Consider the following 24,580-nt stretch of genomic DNA (forward strand, 5'->3'; position numbering starts at 1 on the left):
TGAATTTTAGGAAGCTCAGTGGCTACACCAGAATAATCATGTGAGCTTAACCAAGTGTGTCATCTTTAACTGGACACTGCCAAAATGCTTTTTGTCAGCTTTTGGTGTAATGTCCAGAAGTATATGTTGTGAGCTGCCTCATGTTTATTGCTTTGTTACATTTGTGTTTGGAAGGATGTGAGTTCTCACCCTGCAGTTCCCCGCATGGTGAGCTCTGAATCTCAGCCAGATGTTTTAGGCCAGATACTTTTCTCCCAAAAGCGGGGAAGATCTGTCGTCAAGTGCCAATTTCATGTGGCTCATCAGGAGAAGCTTCAGAACAGGTTGCTGCCCTGCACTCCCCATGGGTAATTTTTCTACTTGCTACACCAGCTATCCTCTGAGATTTCCATTTTAGTCTTAATTTGTACCAAACTGGGGATTTTTGTGCTTTGAAGCAGTGCCCTTGTAACTGGACTAAGATTACCGAAACACTTCACTTTTGGAGCTGGCGGGGAGTTAAGGAAGAGGATAAATTAATGTCAAAAATTAGAGGGAATGTTTAAGAGTGGTGCACAATCTTGTGTTGCCGGTCAGAAATTCCTGTATGGAAATGATGGTTCATTCAGAAGTATCAAATTTAGCAGATATATGAATCTTGAACTGTTTCCTAGGTGTTCTCATAGAAAAGCTTCTACCTGAAGATATAACTTTCCCAAAATTTAAAAATTATTGCAGACTACCTTACCTGCTGCCATATTTAGCAATCCTTCACTGGCCACTGCTTTGCAAACTTGAAATTCTGGCAACAGTGCACTTTTAAATTGTGATAGCCCAACAGGAAGGATCTGGAGGTGAGCCCAGTACTTTTGGTGTGACTTGCTGCATCTTGGAATGTTTGAATGTGGCTTCACAATTCCCCATGCAGTGTGATCTTAAGCTTCAGCAGCCCTGCTGGAGGAGGTGTGAAACTTCTGCTAAAGAAAAGTGAGAAAATTAGAACATGCGTCAACCCACACTGCTGTTCTGCACCTCTGAATAGCATTGCAAACCGCCATGGTGACTTTTTTGTTGATCCTATTCACTTATTAATGATGAAATTAATGTATAATGATGTAAATATTTTTTTAATTCAGCATTGTTTGGTTAGAGAAGGGTGTGTGGCATTGATGCAAATGAGAGAAAATTCTTTTACAAAACTGGGATGAATGAGCAGGAAGAAAGAGTGCAAGACTGAGACTGGAGGTATTAATTCGCCTAATTATGTTCATTTAAGATTTTTCATTTAAAGAAAACTGGGGTTTTAATGTGCTCAAGGTGAGCCGTAACAGTGCAAGGTGAATGCCCACTTTTAATTTGGGCGATCTATGTAAGCATCAAAGACTGCTGGATTCGGTATTCCATGGCCAAATGCAAAGTGAAATGCCCTCACTCTGCCCCAACTATATGTGTCTTTGCCCCAACCTCCAATGAGTACACTATATTGTACCAGTGTTGTTTTTCTACTTCCCACACCACCTGTTCCCATGACTTCTGTGTGGTCTAGTTCTGTGTGGTCTAGTTCAGTGCCATGCCCAATAGTAATTTGATTGAGATTACCACCACTCTCATTCTATGTAGGACTTTGGTGATTTCAGAAAGACTTTAATGTCATTCAGCTGCGCTGGGTTGAAATCAAGTCTTAGAGATCAAGGTTACTGTTTTTTCTATATCTATTGCTTTTCCCTAATTGCCCTGAGAAGGTGCTAGTGGGCCTTCTCCTTGAACTGCTGCTGTCCTTGTGCTGATATTGCTCACACCATGGTATTGGGTAGGGAATTCCAAGATTTTGACTAACCCACTAGACAAAGTGACATCTTGATAATCCAGAAGTTGTAATATTTTCTCTTAAATATTGTTAAAATGCATCATACTTTATGGAAGCTAAGCACAGTTATGCCTCTGCCTCACCTTACACGCTATACATTGTTGTTACAAATTTGCCATAGATTCTTTCTCAGTTTCAGTGGCATTAGTTGCTCCCGTAACAGTCTGAGTATCTTACTTTTATAGGAGTTGATGCATGCTGTCCTATATCCACTTGAATGATAGAATAACGGAGGGATTTAACAATAGTACTCTATTGTGACATGGACTGTATATTTGCGTCTTTTGAATGTGTATTTCTTAATTACCTCTGAAGGCAGATCGAGCAAACGCTTGGTGAGATGAGTCTTTAAATTGCTTCATTTCACATCAATGAATGTACAGAGCAACAACTGTGATTGGTTTTATTTATTTCAATTTTCATGTAATAGTGTAAAATAGTGAATACGGTACACTTCCCCACATCAGTGGGCATTCTTAATTAACTTAAACAAAATAGCTCCTCTGCATTCTGGCCTACATCCCTGGGCAAAACCACTTCTCCCTGCAGTTTTTCTGGGCTTGCTTTTTCTGGGGTGTTTTTCTTCACAGACAAAAAGGTTTCCAGCACAGTTGGCGTGAAGTGTTTTTTTCCGGTTATTCAGGGAAGCAAAGGAATTGATTATTGTTTACACTGGGGGAGACAGCTTCTATTCAGTAAATTAACCATCTTTTGTCTTGTTTTTTTACAAAGACAACTTGCTTAAAAAGAAACAAACTCATATTTCCAAAATCCTGGAATATGATAGTTGTACTTCTGTAACTGTAATTCTTTCCTCAACATTATTACATATTTATTAAGAATACGTGCACTTAAATGAATATATGTAATGCATGCAGGAATACAAAACCTTAGTTATTTACAAACAAAGCTGGGTTTTGTTTACAGGAATGGAACACTTTCAAATTGTTTGAGTCTAGTGCAAGGTTCAGATTGATGTCTATAGTGATGGGAATAGGGTGGGACTGCAAAATTATACAACAGAATTACTTTCCTCATTATACACACAACCAAAAGAGACTTCCCTTGAAATAAATGAAGAGACAATTTGTATTTTTCAACAACTCTACACTTCAAAACACTAGCAGGTATGCACGAAGTGAGACTAAATGTGCTTCACCTGATTATTCAAATCTATACAAAGCATGGCTTTTAAAAAGTATGCTTTTTTCCCCCAATCCAGTGCATTATCTTTAGCGTTTCAGGATTTACCTGTATCTACATTGCTGTAACTTTGAATGGTATTGTTAGTAAAAGCAGCCTTTGACTTATTTTGGTAGTCCGGTGGTAAAACAACAACAACAACTTGTATTTATAAAGCGTCTTTAATGTAGTAAAACGTCCCAAGGTGCTTCACATGTTTGTAAAACATGACAAAGTATATTGTTATACAGTCAGAACACTTTCAAGTTGTTACGCAAGACGGATGTGGAACAACATTGTTTCACATTTTCCTAATACCAATATTTCCTATTTTTGTTCTCTTACCCTTTTGTGTGTTCAACAAAAATTATTTTGTTTCATCAAGATGTGACAACATTTGTAACCATATGCCTGTTGCCGACACAGACGCGATGGGCCGAATGGCCTCCTGTGCCGTAAATTTCTATAAGGTCTTCTTTCGATAAGGTCCCGCATAAGAGACTAGCATGCAAAGTTAAAGCACATGGGATTGGGGGTAAGGTACTGACTTGGATAGAAAACTGGTTGGCAGACAGGAAGCAAAGTGTTGGAATAAACGGGTCTTTTTCGAGTGGAAAGCAGTGACTAGTGGGGTACCGCAGGGATCGGTGCTAGGACCCCAGTTATTCACAATATATATTAATGATCTAGACAAGGGAACTAGATGTAATATCTCCCAAGTTTGCAGACGACACAAAGCTGGGTGGGCGTGTGTGCTGTGAGGAGGATGCAGAGAAACTCCAGTACGATTTGGACAGGTTGGGCGATTGGGCAGATGCAGTATAATGTGGATAAATGCGAGGTTATCCACTTTGGTGGCAAAAACAGGAAGGCAGATTATTATCTGAACGGCAATAGATTGGGAAAAGGGGAAGTGCAACGAGACCTGGGTGTCCTTGTGCACCAGTCGCTGAAGGTAAGCATGCAGGTGCAGCAGGCGGTTAAGAAGGCAAATTGTAGTGTATGTACCTTTAAGAGGAACTATGTTTTTGAAGCCCCTGTATACTGTAGTACCAGTAGTGACCACTCGGGTATATAAGCCTGTGTAGCGGCTTGTGTAGTTAGTTCACCTCCAGACTTTGTTCAGTAAACACTTGTTAAATCAACTCCTGCATTCCGTGTCTCCATTAACACACGGATCTAACAGTGGCGACGAGTTAGAAACGAACTTACCTGCAATTCGGCAGCACCTCAAGGGGATCGATTCCCCAGACGAAGGTCGAAGCCAGAAGCAAAAAAAAAAAACTGTGGTTTTACCAGCTAAACGGGCTGGTGGCAGGTAGTGCACTGATCCTTCCTGGGCTGCGGCGGGCTAGAGCTCGATCGGGTGGCTCTGCGACGGGGCCGGGCAGCGAGTCGGGAAGCAGAAGCAAAGAGAGAGAGAGGGTGGAGCACTCGGGGCGCGGCTGGTGCTGCAAAGCAGGTCGGCGTTCGGACCGAGCAGAGGGAGGGGAAAGTTCCAGAGGGTCCGCTCCACGACGGGAACGGCTCTCCAAGTAACGGAGAAACTATTGAAGCGATATATTAAAAAAAATAGAAATACCGCGAAAAGCTGCAGGTCGCAACGGGAACCGCGGAAAACAGCGTTGGCGGCAGCGGCGGGAAAGCGCGGGAGGCGCCATCTTAACTCGGCGGGGAAGAAAGAAAAGCGCGGGAGGCGCCATTTTGATCCATCGGGGACGGAGGAAAAGCGCGGGAAGCGCCATTTTAGATTTTCAAGATGCTGAGGACTGGCAATATTACTGCTTTCGATAGTGATATAGAAGATTGGACCACATATGTGGAAAGAGTGGAGGTATATTGCAAGGCGAATGAAGTAGCAGATGATAAAAAGGCATCGGTACTTCTAAATCTGATGGGCGCAAGGACATACGGGCTGTTACAAAACTTGATCACTCCAGCCAAACCAATGGACAAGAATTTTAAGGAGATTGTTGATACCTTACAGGAGCACTTAAACCCAACACCGCTGCTGATAGCGGAATGATTCAAATTCTTCAGGAGGAATCAGCACAAGAATGAAAGTAACGCTGATTACCTCACCGAATTACGAAAGCTGTCAAAGCACTGCCAATTCGGGGCAGGACTGGCAGATTCTCTACAAGACAAATTCGTCTGCGGTCTCCGAAGCGAAGGAACACAGAAAAGACTACTTTCTGAGAAAGATTTAACACTGGACAAGGCTTTCAGTGTGGCTGTATCACACGAAGCAGCAGCAAGAGGAGCTGCAGAGATACAGCAAAAGCCACAGGACTTCGGCACCCATGAAATGACACGGGGTTTTGAGAGATGTTATCGCTGCGGCAGATCCACCCATGACCAGAAGGACTGCTGGTTCAAGGACAAAGCATGCAGGCAATGTGGAAAGATGGGACACATTGCACGTGTATGCAGATCTGGAAAGAAATCCGCTGACAGTAAAAAGGTCAATAAGGAAAAGTACAGAAAGGTAAGAATGACGACGGACAGTAGCTCCAAAGACCAGAAGAGCGATAGCGACTCCGGAAACAAGAGACTAAGTTGTCTCAAATTACATAATGTAATTGCCAAAGAAGAATACCAGACCATTTGGGTTACCCTCACGATAGCGGGGTCCCCAGTCAAAATGGAGCTAGATACAGGATCAGCTCTGACCGTCATGAGTCGACGGGATTACGAACGGCTATTTACGCATATACCTTTGAAAGACACATCTATTATCTTGAAGACATATACGGGGCAGAAAGTATACCCCAGAGGGAAAATAAGGGTGCCTGTTGTATACAATGGCAAGGAAATACAGAAGTTGTATTTATACGTTCTGCAAGATGGTGGTCCACCGTTGTTGGGACGTGAATGGATCAGAAAGATACGTTTAGACTGGCACTCCATTCAGGCACTGACGGTGACCAGTAAGAAAAAAAATTGATGATGACGTCATACCTGGACGATTAAAAGAAATCTTGGCTAACGCCAAAGAAGTGTTTCAACAGGAACTAGGAACCCTGAAAGGCGCCACCGCCTCAATAAAAGTGGAAGATGCGGCAATTCCCAAGTTTTTTAAGGCAAGGCCGATGCCATACGCAATTCGTCCAGCCGTCGAGGCAGAGCTGGAGAATTTGGAAAAAGCAGGCGTGTTATCCAAGGTAGATTGGAGCGAGTGGGCAACACCCATTGTCCCGGTCATGAAGAAAACGTTGAATAATGATAAATCTGAAGAACAGAGAAAAGTTCGCATCTGTGGGGACTTCAAGGTGACTGTAAACCCGGTTCTTCACACGGTACAGTATCCTCTTCCGAGGATAGAAGATATTTTCGCCTCACTATCCGGAGGGAAACGTTTCACCAAAATTGACTTAGCACAGGCATATCTACAGATGGAGGTTGAGGAGGCCTCTAAAAAGTATCTCACGATAAACACACACAAAGGCCTGTACCAGTACAATCGACTGGTTTTCGGAGTGGCATCAGCTCCGGCTATCTGGCAAACAGCTATGGAGCAAGTTCTGCAAGGGATTCCGGGGACTCAATGCTACCTAGACGACATCCTTGTAACAGGAGAAAACGACAACGAGCACCTTGCCAACTTGGAGCAGGTGCTCACGAGGCTGAGAGAACGGGGCCTACGAGCAAATCGCCCCAAGTGCGAATTTTTCCAGAAACAAATATCATATTGTGGCCATGTCATTAACGAAGAAGGGTTGCATAAGTCACCTGAAAAAATTGAAGCGGTCGTAAAGGCCCCAGCGCCTGAAAATGTCTCACAATTAAGGTCGTTCCTGGGATTAGTAAATTACTATCATAAATTTTTACCAAACTTATCGACGGTTCTGCACCCTCTTAACGCACTGCTACAAACGGGAGTAGTTTGGAAATGGAGCGAAGACTGTAAACGTGCCTTCCATAAATGCAAAGGCTTGATCCCGTCCAGGGAAGTGTTGGCTCATTACAACCCATCACTGCCAATCAGACTGGCGTGCGATGCATCCCCTTACGGCGTGGGAACGGTATTATCGCATAGATTCCCTGATGGCTCGGAGCGGCCGATAGCTTTTGCGTCACGCTCATTGAACTCAGCTGAGCGTAGCTATGCCCAGATCGACAGGGAGGCACTCAGCCTGGTGTGGGGGGTGAAGAAATTCAACCATTACCTACACAGACAAAAATTTACCTTGTTGACTGACCATCAACCCCTCGTCTCCATATTCAACCCTAAAAAGGGCGTTCCCATTATGACAGCGCAAAGGCTACAGAGGTGGTCCCTTTTCCTAGGGGCACACCAATATGACATAGAATACAAAGGAACAAAACAGCATGGGAATGCTGACGGGTTATCGCGCCTACCATTGCCAACGGTGGAAGAGGCGCCTACAGTGGACCCAGTGGAGATGTTCCACTCGACCATAGTGGAATGTCTACCGGTGACAAATTCTACCATTGAAAAGGAAACGCGAAATGACCCGACTCTCTCACGAGTCTACGATTTAACGGTGAAGGGATGGCCAGCACATGGTGAACCACTGTTGCCAGCATTCTCGCAAAGAAGAGAACAGCTGTCAGTGTGCCAAGGAACCTTGATGTGTGGATCCAGAGTGGTGATTCCACCCAAACTCAAGGATAAAGTGCTAAAGGAGCTTCACGAGGGGCATCTGGGTGGAGTGAAAATGAAGAACTTAGCCAGAGCGTTTGTGTGGTGGCCAGGTATCGATGGAGACATCGAAGAAATGACCAAGAGCTGTCTAGGATGCCAGAAGGTCCAAAACACCCCACCACAAGCCCCTCTACATCCATGGGAGTGGCCCTCATCTCCATGGCAAAGGGTACATATCGACTTTGCTGGTCCATTTATGGACTCAATGTTCTTAATCGCGGTGGATGCACACTCCAAGTGGCCGGAGGTAATAAAGATGTCCTCCACCACCACGGAAAAAACCATCACAGTATTAAGGACCATACTCGCCAGGAATTGGCTGCCTGAACAGATCTGTTCTGATAATGGACCGCAATTTGTATCTGAAGAATTCAGGAAGTTCTTAAAAAAAACAATGGGGTTAAGCACTACACGTCCGCCCCATACCATCCCGCCACCAATGGATTGGCTGAAAGGTTTGTCCAGACCTTCAAGAAGGCCATAAAGGCCATGGGTAATGAAGACATAAATCTACAACATAAGGTAGATAACTTCTTGTTTGCGTACAGGAATGCAACACATGTGGTTACAAACCAAACCCCCGCCATGATGTTTTTCAATAGAAGCCTAAGATGCCGGCTGGATTTGGTCAAGCCAAACGTCAGAAGGGACGTAGAGAACCGGCAATTTCAAAGCATGAATGAAAGGCCAACTAGAACCTTCCAGATAGGTCAACCAGTTTTGGCCCGGGACTACCGTACCGAGAAATGGCAGCCTGGAACTATTTGCACACGACTAGGACCGCTAATGTATACCGTGGACATTGAAGAAAGCATAATAAGGCGCCATGCTGACCAGATCATAGAGTCATCCGAAAAAGGACAACCTACACCACAACTCTATACGCCTAGTGATGAAGCAGAGATACCCATAGTATCTACCTCCGATCCGGTGATACTGGAACCAGATGAACCCGACACTGGCATTGAAGCCGAATCGACCTTGCCAAAAGAACCTACTACACCACCGAGGCGTTATCCGGACCGAGTCAGGAAGCCTCCAGAGAGACTGAATTTGTAATTGATTAACTTCAGCAAATGTGTATATTATTGTTCTTGTAAAAATGTTATTTAATGATTACTTAAAATGTTATGTACTATTTATCTAAAAGGGGAGGAATTGTAGTGTATGTACCTTTAAGAGGAACTATGTTTTTGAAGCCCCTGTATACTGTAGTACCAGTAGTGACCACTCGGGTATATAAACCTGTGTAGCGTCTTGTGTAGTTAGTTCACCTCCAGACTTTGTTCAGTAAACACTTGTTAAATCAACTCCTGCATTCCGTGTCTCCATTAACACACGGATCTAACACAAATGGTATGCTGGCCTTCGTAGCGAGAGGATTCGAGTACAGGAACAAGGATGTCTTGCTGCAGTTGTACAGGGCCTTGGTGAGACCACACCTTGAGTATTGTGTGCAGTTTTGGTCGCCTTATCTAAGGAAGGATGTTCTTGCCATGGAGGGAGTGCAGCGAAGATTCACCAGTCTGATACCTGGGGTGGCAGGAATGACGTATGAAGAGATTGGGTCGATTAGGCTTATATTCGCTAAAGTTTAGAAGAATGAGAGGGGATCTCATTGAAACTTATAAAATTCTAACAGGACTAGATGCAGGAAAGCTGTTCCCGATGGCAGGGGAGTCCAGAACCAGGGGTCACAGTCTAAGGATAAGGGGTAAGCCATTTAGGACTGAGATGAGGAGGAATTTCTTCACCCAGAGAGTGGTGAACCTGTGGAATTCTCTACCACAGAAGACAGTTGAGGCCAATTCATTAAATATATTCAAGAAGGAGTTAGATATATTTCTTAAGGCTAAGGGGATCAAGGGATATGGGGAGAAAGCAGGGACAGGGTACTGAATTTGGATGATCAGCCATGATCGCATTGAATGGCGGAGCAGGCTCGAGGGGCCGAATGGCCTACTCCTGCTCCTATCTTCTATGTCTATGTTTCTATGATTTTATGAAGTTTTGACAATCATAGAATCGTAGAATGATACAGCACAGAAGGAGGCTCTTTGGTAGAGCTGTCCAATTAATCCCACTCCTTGCTCTTTCCCCATAGCCCTGTAAATGTTTTCCCTTCAAGTATTTATCCAATTCCCTTTTGAATGTTATTATTGAAATAGGCTTCAAGGCAGTGCATTCCAGATCATAACAACCCGCTGTGTAAAAAAAATGTTTCCTCATATCGCCTCTAGTTCTTTTGCCAATCACCTTAAATCTGTGTCCTCTGGTTACTGATCCCTCTGCCACTGGAAACAGTTTCTCCTTATTTACTCTATCAAAACCCTTCATGATTTTGAACACCTCTATAATATGAAAACATTATTTCAGTGAGTGAGTGGTCAATCTATGGAAGAGGCTCCCTAGGGAGATGGCGGAAGCAGAGTATTGATTCATTCAGATGCAAATTAGATGGAGTTCTTTCAGAAAATAACATTTGGGGATAGTGTATGAGTAATTTGAGACCTGACATATAGCAAGTGTACCATGCATGGGAGGAACAGGTGACTTTGGGCCTTTGGCTCCCAAAGCTTTCTATCACTGTGGTTTTGCTCTTCTCATGTCTGGTCTGTTGTAGACTAATCGATGGAGCTTGATTATCATGATTAGTCAACAACTCCATTATTGTTGTATCACGCGGCTACCAGGTTGGTAGAAGGCGAACTAGATGGACCGTGGTCTTTTTCTGTCTAGCAATTCCTGTGTTTCTATGGGGAAAGACTGAGTAAAATATGTATTCACTTGTTTTCAACTGTGCCAACCACAGAATGGTTCAACTCTGTAATAGGTAACTTTTTCTCCCCAATTGCCATTCTTTATTAGTGACCTAGACAGTGAGTCTTGACAGACTTCATCTTTGAATGGCATCAGAGCTGAACTTAATCCTGCCCTTGCCTGAATATTAATTTTTTTTTCATTCACGCTCGTACACGGACACTTTTCAGGAGGGGTCACTGGGCAGCAGTGAGTATCAGGAACCCCAGCTGATTTTGTTCCTTTTCAGTCCAGGTGTGCGGAGGTCAATTGTAGCATCCCAACTACTGTGCTGACTGACATCAGCAACCTCAGCACAGACCAAGAATCAAGCTTGGGACCTTCTGGTCTGTGTGGCCTAGTAATACATTGGGCAGTGCCAGTTGGGCCATTGAGGGAGCATATGGATGCCTTTAACTACATTGGTACAGTCTAGGAAACAAAGAGAGCTTGGAGGGATTGTAGAAGAGTGGTTGCTGCACTGGCATGGTGTAGGAAGAGGGCTTTTATCCATACTTGCAAAAGCAACCCAGAAATGGAAGACTTAATGTCACCTGTCTGTTCCATCTTTAGAGACCTGCTTAAAATAAAATTAACTGCTCTTGTGCAAATAAAGAATTCAGTAATTGGAGTGAGCCTTGGGCAGCAAGGTGTTCCTTAAATAGAAGCTACCAAGAAGTACAAGGTAGAACATGTCTGCCATCTTGAGATCCTAGTAGTACAGGCTGAAGCACTCATTGATACTTTCACCTTTGTTTGTTATAAGAACATAAGAAATAGGAGCAGGAATAGGCCACTTGGCCCCTCGAGCCTGTTCCGCCATTCAATAAGATCATGGCTGATCTAGGGCTCAAAGCCACTTCCCAGCCCGCTCCCCATAACCCTTCACTCCCTTATCTTGCAAAAATCTGTCTATCTCCACCTTTAATGTATTTAATGACCCAGCCTCCACAGCTCTCTGGGGCAGAGAATTCTTCTCAGGGAAGAAATTCCTCCTCATCTCAGTTCTAAAAGGGCGACCCTTTATTTTGAAACTATGTCCCGAGTTCTAGATTTTCCCACGAGGGGAAACATCCTCTCTGAATCTATCTTGTCGAGCCCCCTCAGCATCTTATATGTTTCAATAAGATCACCTCTCATTCTTCTAAATTCCAATGAGTATAGGCCCAGCCTGCTCAACCTTTCCTCATAAGTCAAACCCTCATCTCTGGAATTAACCTGGTGAATCATCTCTGAACTGCCTCCAATGCAAGTATATCCTTCCTTAAATAAGGAGACCAAAACTGTACGCAGTACTCAAGGTGTGGTCTCGGCGATACTGAGTATTTTACAACAAACTTTGTAACAATATTGAAGCTGGTCTGAGAATCTCCATTTATGGAGCTGCTGGATTACTCTTTAAAATCTTTGCTCAAGGTGAACAGATAAACACATTTCTTGGATAATAAATGACAGATTTTAGTGCCCGAAACACACGAGCACAGGTGTCAGTGTTTCACAGCTAATCCGAACAAAATTTGGACCAGCAGTTTGTTCGACTAACGATTCTTGATGTGGAATTTCATTTATGGGATATACTGTTGGTTGTAAAGAAAACAGCAATGTGAATAGCTGTTTAAGTTTTGAATTGGAAGCACTGCCATTATAATATCACTGCTTAAAATCAGCACAGGGAGTCAGACCTAGCATATCGAGAGGGAGAGTCGACATTTAAATATTGCAGAGCTGAAGGAGTAGAGCAGAGTAACAGCTGACAGCAGTCTGTTCCATTCCTCTAATGCTGTTGTGTTAATTCCATTTCTCTTTCCTGACTTCATTCCAGCTCCTGTTGCTGGTTTTAATTCTGGTTATTAAACTTGGAGAGATTTCTTGTTGTCTCATTAGGCGTTGCAGCAGTCACACTCCCAATATCATTTTTCCTTAGCTAAATGTGTAGGTCCTGTTCTATGTTCTGGAGGAATTTTATTTATAAAAGGTTATTGTACATTTTACAACTACAAAGTAAACTAAAGATGACAAAAGACTGCACCAGTGCTCTGTAACAACAGCGAGTGCTCTTTGAAAGCTATGATCCGTTTGAGTTACTGACTTTGTGGACTAGTGGCATTTGGATTATCAATGTTCTATGTACCTTAGAGAATACTTTCACATGGATAGTCATTTTTTTAAAAAACATTACAATACCATATGCTGGGACATAAATAGAAATGCTCCTTAATAATCAAACCCATGCAGTTTGTGATGGTTCTGGTAATTCTGTGGTGTAAATGTGTCTGAAAACTGCCACTAGTATTATGAGTGCTGTGTAACAGGCTAAATGGCAATCTGTTTATTTGAACTAACGCTGTCCTGGTGTTGTGCTTGCTGTTGCTTAACACTTGACTTTTTTTCATTCTTTCTCTTTCTCCTTGCCCCTCTTTGGTGTTCCACACTGTTGCTTTTAATCCAGCATCTGTCTCCAGTCCTGGAGTCTTCCCCCACATAACTGATCACAGAGCATGCTCCTGCTGTCAAGTATCTACCCGTGTCATTTGTTTTGCGTTCTTAGTAAATCTGTGTCATGTTTATGCAAACAACTATGTACGCTGTCTCTTTTTTAGGCAAGCTGGATACACTGGCATGAACCAAAGTGCTATGATGGGCTCCAGCTCCCCCTACAGCCAGTCTATGAACAACAGCTCTGTAATGATGAACCCTCAGACTACTTCTTACAACATGACATCTAACATGGTGAACAGTTCTTCAGGTAATGTACTTTTAAAGCGGGGAGAATTATACTTTTGAAAAGCGCAAGTGTTTTTTAAAAAAAAGAGACACTTTTATAGAGGCATACTAAAATAAATGTTTGACCAATCTTTCTGTATTCTGACAAGTCACTGGTGCTTTTAGAGTATAGTAGGTATCAAATCAACTACATACCCAAGAGTTTTTTTTCCAAATTAAAGGAAGAGGCATAGAAAATGAGCTTGTGTGAAGACTCCAACGGTTCTACCTTATTGTGTCTGCAACATAATTTTATTGACCTATCAATATGAGAATTGTCTATTTGCTTCCTTTTTCTGCAGATTTTTATCCCTTTCCTTTCTCATTGGAAGGCATTAATTCCTTGCTTGGAGTATGGTTCCACGGATATTGGCCAGTCTGGCGCCTAGTCCAAGGGCCAGTTTTCATGTGTGTCAGGACGGTAAATGTTGACATGCTGTTTTACCACAGCTAAGCCCAAACCTGTCCTCACCTAGAGTTCACATGTGCACGAGCAGTATTCACTGGATAGTGATCACGAGCACAAAGCTTGGCCAACTTTTCTTTCCCCCTGTCCTTACCCAGGAACATTGAAGCCAATTCTAGGCTCTCTGCCAGATTAACTTGGCACAAACTAGAGATCGAACCTGGGACTTTACTGGTCTGTATGATTCAGTTTAACCAGCTGAGCAAGAATTGGCTCTATTTAGTTCCTTATGTATCCTCTCTTTCCTCCTCACCTTCAGCCATGTTTCTCAGCCTCTTTAAAAGGGGCTGTGATGAATATCTCAGGGACACCAGCTTCCAATAATTGTACCCCTTCAAAGGAACCAGGAAAGAACTATAGATGTGGTGTACTTCAGTCTGTTATGCAAACACCATAATACCCATATACATTGTAAAAGGATTCAGGGCCTTAAATGTAGATCTTAAGCAGCTTGCAGGCATTGATGTTAGAGGCGGGACCTAATAATGGTGAGACTTTCCATGCAAGTCTGCATCTTACTGAGGCTACCAGGCTGTAGTTAGGATGCTGGATGGGATATAAGCATCAGACTTTACAATCAGGCCATGGTTCTCTGCAGACATGCCTGACTTAAAATATCTAGAATGGTACTGGTGTTATCCACCATGGGGGCTATTCTGGATCTCTGAACTAAGAACCATCCTGCTCAGTAAAGGTGTGGGCAGTTAAACCATACCAAGGAGGAGTGACACTTGTGATTATAAATGTGCCAGTTCAGCAGGTTTAAACATCACCACCTAGATAACACACCAGTAAGATGGCTCCAAAAAATATTCTGAAGTTAATGTCATCTCAACCTCTGATTGACGCCAGAGTTCTGGAAATACCAGTCCTAAAAGTGGAAGGAAAATTTTAAATGACTGGTAGGAAGTCCCATGGTTCCAAGTTGCAAACATATGCTAGCAGTGAAGGGTGCTGCCCTTTTGTCTAGCCTGAGTCCCTAGGGTCTCTATACAGCATATGCCTATCAGAGCAGCACACCTGCACCTGATAGAACTGCACATCTACCCACTATCGGGCAATAGGCTTCCAGGAAGGAGCCATGAGAACTGTCTGGCAAACAGTCAACACTGTTAAACAGTTTGGATTGCCGTTAAACCTGGAGAAGTCCCATATGGAAGATTCCTAAGGAATTGTCTCCACAGGAGCCTTGTTCCAGATTATCAAAGGAGCCTGCAAAGTGCAGTTGACTAATCTGTTGGTAAACACTTGACTTTTGACTCTAGTAAATTAAAGACTTCATTAAATTTTAAATTTCTAAATTACTCTCCTCAAACAGAGTATTTATAAAATAGCTGAGTAGGAACCTTCTGTTTGTGCCTCCTGATCTATGTACGTTTGTATTAAGCACATATAAAATGCAGTACAGAATGAAAATCTCTTAAGGGGATGTCGGTTCCTAGCAATTTTTCTTCTGGGATTACTTCTTATATCCATGACATGTGAAGGATATTTAAACTGAAAAATGGGGAATACTGTACCTCAAGGTTGAGTAATCTACCTGAATACCACCTTGTCACTTCAGGGACGTAAAGCCATCATGGAAGTTCAAACATGATGAGTGACATGCTGTAATCAGACTGTTTTAGATAGTAAATGAACTGGAAGCCATACATCATACTTGTGTGTTTGTGTAACATGCTCAAAACACAGACGCGACTTACTAGCATTTACTGCACCTTATCCTGTTAAAACATCAAGAACGGCATCATTTACTCTTAAAGTGGAGAGCCTATTATGCAGACAAATACAGCAACTATTTACACCAAAGCATCCTACAAACAGCCATCAGATGAATAATCTGCTTTAAGGAATTAGTTGAGGTAAGAATGTTGGCCAGGACACCAAAAACTACCTGCTCCTCTTGGATAATTGCATGAGATCTTTAGTATCCACATGAACCACTAGAACAGGTAGATGGGATGTCAGTTTAGCCTCATGTAAGGAATGCAGCAATGCAGCAGTCCCTCAGTACTTCACTGGAATGTCAGTTTAGATTATACACTCATTCCCTATTTTGGGACTTGAACCTATAATTTTCTGACCCACAGACGAGAGTGCTAGCAAATGAACCAAGCCTACACTGGATGACTTGGACTCCATGGATTTTGATCAAATTTATTAATTACTTCCTCTGGTCACATTAAATTGAACTGAAATGTAGGTCAGATTTCTGTTTGTGTGTATGGATTCTACTTTAATCCCCAAATGCTGCACTAAATTAGGGCAATCCCAAAAATACCAGAATGTTTAATGTTTTTCCTTGTCACATTGTGACTTTTTAAAAGATTGCCACAACCTTCTCCAGCAACACCTCTTATGAAGTGAGTGTTTCTTGCTGTTGTATGTTATTGGTAAACTTAGGTTCCTCAACTGTAGTGTTATTGGAGAAGGGATGGATTGGGGGGTGGGGGGATGCATTGCTTTAAATGTGATTCTAGTGCTGTGAATCAATAGTTATGAGATGGGTTCTGCTGCAGTAGATTATCTCGCCCAACAGTTGTTTCAGTTTGACCCAGAGTGTGAGGTAAGCAAACGGCCGTGCAGTCTGTGGGAAGAGAAGGAAGCATGTCGAGATGACAAAGTGCTAAAATTACCACTCACTAGTATCATACAGGAAATGCTGTGTAGCAGGCAGCAAGCTGCAGATCACTTCAGCACTTGCTTGTTGGTTCCGTTAAACTTAACTGAAAATAGCCCTGACAAGCACAGAAGATTTGACAGTGACTTGTAGCTCGTGTGACAGCATAGACTTGGCTTAAATAGCGACTTGTTCACATCTTACAGAGAAAGTCCAAGCAGTTTAGCATGTTGTTTAGAGATATAATAGCTTCTCTGGGCTCTGGCTCCATTGGAAATGTCATTAATATTGAATCTGTTCAGGATTCTTCTTGGAGTAATTTTCTCATATGACTCAAGGTATTCAATAGTATTTTTCTAGGTTTTTGTTCATGTCCGCAGGTTTTTAAACAGTTGTAAAGTTTAGTGTTTTGCTGGTTTGAAGCCCTGCCGGAAGAAAAGGGTACGATTCTGCACAAATGAGAAGAAAAGAAAAATCTTAAGCAAAAACCTAAAAGCATAACTCTTGTAAATTATTTGGTTACATTTGAATTTTTCATGCATTGAGTTAAATAAACTATTACCAGTGTTATTTCATGGCTTGGGCAATACATCCAGGTGATCCAGAGTAATGGATTTTATGCTAGTTATCACAATGTAGAAAGCTGCTTTATTTTCAAACTGCAGGATCCCATTGTTAAAAAGCGAAGTGATGCTCTACCCTGTTTGATCATCGTTATTACAATAAAGGCTTGGAAAAGCTTGCACCTGACCCAACCATAAAATTTTAATGTACCATTCCCATTTACTCTCATTATGGAGAAACTCTGAAACAAATAAGAAATTAGTTATGCACTTATCAGGATTCAGCTATATTTTCTGCTAATCGTTTATCTGTAAAAGGAGCATAATTTTCTCGCAGTAACCTATTTGCTGACAGTTCCGCTTCTTAATCGTCCACAGTATACACAGATCATGGGGGGGGGTTGACTTGAATTTTTCATACAGTTCATTGAAAAAGAATAACACTTTACATTATTATATTTTAACCCCTCTCCTCCCACTGTCCCCCCTCCCCCCCAATCACCATTCCTCCTGCCAGTTTGCCTTTATGCATTCTCTATCAGTCAGAAAGTTGGGATAGGCTGCACTGGGCTGATAACTTTACCATGTTTGCTGTCAATTTTATACCATCTTTGGTCAGTAGGGAAGTAAGAGAGGATTTTGGCTTTCAACAGCAACATCCCCCACACATCTGCCCTATCCCACCAAAAAAGAAGAGTGGAACTCCTGGCTTCTGTTGCCCATGTACCCAAGCAAACTATCAGCTGCTGAAATTTACCCAACCAAAAGGAGCAAGATCTGAGCAATCACCAGTTCTGGCAGTTGAACCCATGACCTTCCAGTTGAGAGTCAGGCTCAGCTAATTGAGTTTTTTTCAGGCTGACCAGCATAGTTTAGCTTCAGGTTTGTGAAAACTGGCTGTCTAATCCTGTGACTGATTCTTTATTCATTTGCTTATTCTTCCTTACTTTACTGAGCCTGAGATTAACCTATGCTGCCCTGAAGGATGTTTGAACTTTAGAGTTTGCTCTTGAGGGCAGTGTGTAATGCTGACGGGGTTACTTACATTTCTGCACACAAGGTTACCAGGGTCAGTGGTTTTTCTGTAAGAGGATAGAAGTTTATGCTTACACGTACACAGATGCATGTATCCTTTGTAGGGGTATGTGTAAAATCACAAAAATTACCAAGCTATCTTTTCATTCACATCTTAGCTTTTACCAACCCAATTAAGGATTTATTTTTGTATAGTGAATTTCACCTACTTCATTATGGATTTCAATTTGCATAGCTGTTTAAAGGGAGGGGAAAGTGCATAGCAGAGTTTCACCAGCCCGAGAGATGCTCTAGGAAGAGGAGATATTTAGTGGTACTAAATGAATCTCTGCTATAGTCATTCAGTTTTGGTAGGATGGTGTCCATTATTGTGAATTTGAATTAAGAGGTTTAAATTATGGAATCATTTTCATTTGAACCTGCCGATGTTACACAGATGTGCATACATTTGATCTGGTCATTCAAAATATTGCTGAGATTGCTGTTAACAGAACACAAACATTGTGTATTTTTTAAATGCGTGTTTGTGTTGGGCTTTTCATCCAGGCTTTTTATTCCAATTTTCTCTCCTGAAGTCACTGACTCTTGCTAGAGACAGTTCCACAGGCCACACGCTAGTACCTTGCCCACCTGGCCATTCTTCATGCTTCAGCAATGTCAGTGATTGTTGGTGATATTCAGCTGTGAACTCTGAACCTGTTCTCTGCATAATGGCCCAAGTGTGCGCAGACACAAAGGGGGAAAAATTTGTGTTTGCCAGCAAAGTTGCCGGTGTTAATAGCCGCTGGAAATAGCAGCAACGCTAACCGAATGAAATTGGTCTGGGGGGGCATGGAGATAGGCGGCGCAGCGCCCAGCTTCTGTGCAACGCTGTCCTGGTGGCGTTGCTGGAGGGATCTGAGACAAAGTTTGTGTGCAAGTGCGACTTTGCAGTCTCCCACAGCCTCTGTGAGCGAAGCTGTGGAGCGCGCAAGGAATTGTGGGTAATGAGATCTGAGAATTAAAGGGGCCATGCACACTGAAGCAATACAAAATAAAATGCAGTGAATCAATACATTTTTCAGCCCTTTCTGCCTGTTAAGAAATATTCAATATTTAAAATAAGTTCCAAATGTGAATATTCAGCTGTTAATTACCTTCTTAACGTCAACAAATGGGAAAACTGCCTCGGCACTAACACAAATGGCTCAGCAAGCCAGGGAAGGGGCTCCGAGGATCTGGCACGCAGCACTCCAGCTTTGTGCAGGGGATCAACACTGCAAGAGCGGCCCTCTACACACGGGCCAGGAGGCCCTCCAGAAAGAACGATGTGGGAGTACATCACTAAAGCCGTCACTGCCAGCAGTGTCACCCCCCACCACCTGGCTCCAGTGCCCAAAGAAGCTTCATGACCTCAGAGCACTGGTCAAGGTCAGTGAATGCATCTTCAAAAGCCGTCTCCTACCAATTGCACCACTAGCCTCACACACTGCTCAATGCACAACCCCTAAACACTCACCTACCAACAATTTGCACCAATGACGAGGCACATCTCCCATTCCTAGCCTCACCTCACCCCCCTTGGAGGAGACGGTGCAGGCCATTCTTGACCGGGGCATGGTTGCGCCTTTGGCCAGCGGCAGAGCTGAAAGGATACAAGTTGCTGGTATCCTCATACATTATCCTCCTTCTGGCATGCACCTCTTGCTTTCCCGCCCTCCCGTCAGCACAACTCCACCCTTGTGCCTTCCTCATTTCACACACCCAAGAAATGCAACTTCCCCAGCCAGTGGGACAGAAGACGAGGCAGTCTGCCCAGCCAGTGGAACCGCATGTAGATGATTCCATCCTGGATATCCTGGCCACAAAAGAGGCTGCCTGGGATGCATCCTTCCGTCTGATTCCTCCTCTTCTGCGTCTTCCTCTTCCCTCTGCAAGCAGATGCTGTAAATGTGAAATGACAGTATAAAATGCTGGAAATACTCAATTGGTCAGGCAGCATGTCGACCTGAGACATGAACTCTGTTTTTCTCTCCACGGATGTTGCATGACCTGCTGAGTATTTGCAGCATGTTCTGTCTTCTCAAAGGCCTTCCTTTACCAGCCGAGCCCTTGCAAGTGTCCAGCAGCACTCCCTACACAAATAATAAACTTTTCACATCTATTGCAGCAAGCCACCACTTCAGTAAAATAAAAAAAAACCTGTCCAAACCTTTAAATTCAAGCTTACCTGAATGATGTGTATGTCCCTTTAAGAGCTGCAGACATCGCCACTGTCGGTCTGCTTGCATGGAAGGTTTACCTGGCGTGCTTATAACCCAGCGCTGAATTCAGTGCTCGGGCCGAAGTTCACGTTGGTGACGTTAAGTCAGCGTTGCACGCCAATTGACGTCACCACGTCGCCATTTTTTTTCCAGGGCGCTGCCAGTTACCGGCAGTGCAAAGGGGGAGAGGAATATGGTGGCCATTGCAGGAACCACCACCAGCTGGCGAAAGAGTGGCGGCCGCCATTTTATCGCCATTTTATGGCACTGCGGAGTGGCGGTAAGTAGATGAATTTCTAGCCCAAAATCTTTCTGGGGCCACTAGATAACTATCATGGGCAGAATCTTCAGCTGATTTTTTTTTTGCTCCCTTGCCCAGTTGCTGCCCTAGCTAACGGTAATCTTGGCACAAGTTAGGAATCAAACTTTTGACTGCCTGGTTTGTGTGACTTATGACTACACCAAATGGCCTTCATGGGAGCAGGTTTTTTTTAAAACTGTGTGCACATATTATTGTCTACCGCCTGAATTAACCATAAATCAGACTAGACATAGTCCCAAGTCAGGTAAAAGAAGAAAATTGTGAGCGAGGTTGGCACCCCCCCAATGTGTGAAAGTAAATTAAATGCTAGTAAAATAGAGATACTAGATTAAAAGGAGTATCTAAATCAGTTTTAGATATCTTCAGCATAAGATTGGAATGTTACTATGAATGGCACTAAGCATGTATTTAATCAAGAAGTTGTGCAGTGTCTGTGATGGTTTAATTGTCGGGCAGATTCCTGTTGAGAACAGGTTCAATTTGCCAACGAGAGACCTTGCCTGTGGTAACCCTAAATCAGGAATTATGCTCATCAGCACTGTTACTAATTGATGAGGGATCTGATAATTTGGGTATATGCTACTGTTGACCACATGTTTTTAGTGGAGAAACCAATAAAGTACAAACTAAAAACCACAGTAAAGTCTATTTGAAAGTTAGCAGTTAAACCTCTTTGGTAACCCTGGTTTTCTTGCCGTTGCAACGCTTACACTAGATTTTTTTTTTAATAAAGCTTGTTTCAGAGATGAATAGATTGCTTGCATAAGAATGAGTAAAATCTGTACATGGAACAAAATTGCTCTTAGCAAATTTGAATTTAAACAAATGTTCCAGGAAAGGCTTGTTATATGTCATGTAATCTGCAGTTTATACTTGTATGTCCATTAGATTTCAATTTGCCAGCAGTTGTCCCACGTATGCTAATTGGTGCTGCCAGTAGTGTTATTCCCGTCATAATTTTCAAAACCCTAGAAGATAATGAAGGATCATGTCCCAGCTCCCCCAACAAAGTGGCCCTGGCTTCTTCAAAATCTTGGTTATAAGAAGTCTTGCCTTTGTGGGGGTGAAGTACTGAATCAGATTGAACTAACATTTTATTGCAATGGCACAACTTGAATTAAAACCAAAGCTTTGTTTTGTGTGTGACAGGATTTCAACTCCATATGAATTGATTGGCACAGCCCTAGTTAACTCCGTATGAATTGATGGCTGGACCACATAAAGCATTATCGGGTCCTGCTCTCGAGAGTCTGCCAAAATTGCTCACTATTCTAGAATCATTCTGGAATACAAAGATAAACCTCGGCTTCTATTCTCTACTGCTAACCGTCTTCTTAAACCCTTCTTTTCTGTCTCCTCCACCCTCACCGACAAGTGTGAGGAGCTCATGGACTTCTTTGACTCTAAGATTGAGACCATCCGTTCAGCTGCCTCTGCCACTTCCCTTCCTTCCCCTAGCCCACTGGCCTAAACTTCCTCTAAGGTTCCCCCCTGCCCTAGCCCTGAACTCGCATCTTTCTCCAGTTTCTCTCTGCGCTTATCCTGTCCATGAGACCCACTTCCTGCTCCCTCTGCCCTATTCCCACTAAACTGCTGACCACTCAACCTCCTTTTCTGGTTCCCATGTTAGCTGACATTGTTAACAGTTCTCTCTCCTCAGGTACTGTCCCCCCTCTCTCAAATCTGCCATCATCACCCCTCTCCTCATAAACCAATCCTTGATCCCTCCGTCCTTGGAAACTAGCGCCCCATCTCCAACCTCCCTTTCCTCTCCAAAGTCCTTGAACATGTTGTCACCTCTCAAATCCGTGCCCAGCTTTCCCACAATTCCATGTTTGAAACCCTCCAATCAGGTTTCCGCCCCTGCCACAGTACCAAAACGGCTCTCGGCAAAGTCACAAATGACATCCTTTGTGACTGTGACAAAGATAAACTATCCCTCCTCGTCCTTCTTGACTTGTCTGCAGCCTTTGACACCTCTCCATTGTCATCCAGCTGGGTGGAACTGCACTTGCCTGCTTCCATTCTTGCCTATCTAATCGTAGCCAGTGAATCACCTGAAATGGCTTCTCTTATGGCTCCCGCATCATTACCTCTGGTGTTCCCTAAGGATCTATCCTTGGCCCCCTCCTATTTCTCATCTACATACTGCCCCTTGGCGACATCATCCGAAAACACAGTGTCAGTTTCCATATGTATGCTGACGACACCCAGCTCCACCTCACCACCACTTCTCTCGACCCCTCCACAGTCTAAATTGTCAGACTGCTTGTCTGGATGAGCAGAAATTTTCTCCAATTAAATATTGGGAAGACCGAAGCCATTGTTTTCGGTCCCCGCCACAAATACCGTTCCCTAGCCACTGACTCCATCCCTCTCCGTAACATCTGTCTGAGGCTGAACCACACTGTTCACAACCTTGGCTGTCATATTTGACCCTGAACTGAGCTTCCGAACACATACCCGCGGCATAACTAAGACCATCTATTTCCACCTCCGTAACAACACTCGTCTCCGCCCCTGCCTCAGCTCATCCGATGCCGAAACCCTCATCCATGCCTTTGTTACCTCTAGACTTGACTATTCCAACTCACTCCTGGCTGGCCTCCCGCGTTCTACCCTACGTAAACTTGAGGTCATCCATAACTCGGCTGCCCGTGTCCTAACTCGCACCAAGTTCCGTTCACCCATCACCCCTGTATTCTCTGACCTACATTTCCCGATTAAGCAACGCCTTGGTTTCAAAATTCTCATCCTTGTTTTCAAATCCCTCCATGGCCTCGCCCATCCTCCAGCCCCACAACCCCTTAAGATCTCTGCGCTCCTCCAATTCTGCCCTCTTGAGCATCCCTGATCATAATTGCTCAACCATTGGTGGCTGTGCCTTCTGTTGCCTAGGCCCTAAGCTCTGGAATTCCCTGCCTAAACCTCTCTGCCTCACTACCTCTCTTTCCTCCTTTAAAACACTCCTTAAAACCTACCTCTTTGACCAAGCTTTTGGTCATCTGCCCTAATTTCTCCTTATGTGGCTTGGTGTCAAATTTTTTGTCTTATAATACTCCTGTGAAGCGCCTTGGGACGTTTTATTATGTTAAAGGCGCTATATAAATACAAGTTGTTGTTGTTGTTGATTGCCATAGCCCTAGTCAGCTCCATATGAATTGATTGGCACAGCCCGAGTCAACTCCATATGAATTGATTGGTACAGCCCTAGTTTAGTTTGTGCAGTAAATTCTTCAGGATCCCACTGTATCTTGGGGTTTCATGTAATTTATTTGTTTCCCTGTATTCATTCCCAGAGGTAACAGACATGTTTCCTACAGTACAGCGCCATCCTTGCATGACATGCTCACATTAGGTGATGAAGAAATGCAGCATTCTGCCAAAATCTGAAAGGAAGACAAAATAAAACTAATGCAAAATCCATTCACAGATTAGCCACTACAAAATGATTACACTACACACCTGTGTATGAACATGTTTTACAAAATAATTAATTTTAATTACACCAGCTAGAGAGCAAGGCTCTGGCGAATAAGCTGGCAAGCTGTGTGGCAACAGTTTGCCAATACAGTAAACATCCCTACAGATTCAGGGTAAAGTCTGCCAAAACCACACTGACACTTACCTGTGTTCTCTCCAGTATGCATTGTGGGCATACGTGAGTTGCTTTGTACTAGATATAAAATACTTTTGGCACTACCTCTATGGCAGTGGCTTCACTAAACCTTTAGACTTCCCGTTATCTAAGTTGCTTAAAAACACACAAACTTTTCAACTTACAGCTGAAATATTTGTCATGTAGAAGCCAAAGTTGTTACAATATATACACGTCTGATGTGTGCAGCCATCCCCTTCAACACTTTATTCACCTCCTACCTCTCGGGTCTCCTTCTTGTCACTATAACTCAGTCCCAGTCAGCAAAGGGATTATTGCTGGCATAACTCTGTTTGCTTTTGTGTGTGTGTATTTTTAAAATATATAATATGGTGCCTGAGCTAAAATACCTCTCTTCACTGCCATCCACGCAGTACACTGAACCACAGTGCCACCTCTAGACTAACTTATGCA

General features: G+C 43.2%; 1 protein-coding gene across 13 annotated transcripts in view; it reads left to right on the forward strand.

Annotated features, from left to right (window-relative positions):
* Nucleotides 1–24,580, forward strand: part of LOC147121275 (AT-rich interactive domain-containing protein 1B-like) — a 673,710-nt gene that overhangs the window by 549,346 nt on the left and 99,784 nt on the right. For all 13 annotated transcript variants that reach the window (XM_085981504.1, XM_085981501.1, XM_085981503.1 and 10 more), the window contains one exon: nucleotides 13,097–13,242. In XM_085981504.1, the coding sequence (XP_085837630.1) occupies nucleotides 13,097–13,242 (146 nt within the window). The remainder of the gene's footprint in view (nucleotides 1–13,096; nucleotides 13,243–24,580) is intronic.

Source organism: Somniosus microcephalus, chromosome 3, assembly GCF_052327205.1.
Source record: "Somniosus microcephalus isolate GS21.2 chromosome 3, FLI_Smic_1.0, whole genome shotgun sequence".
Classification (NCBI taxonomy): domain Eukaryota; kingdom Metazoa; phylum Chordata; class Chondrichthyes; order Squaliformes; family Somniosidae; genus Somniosus; species Somniosus microcephalus.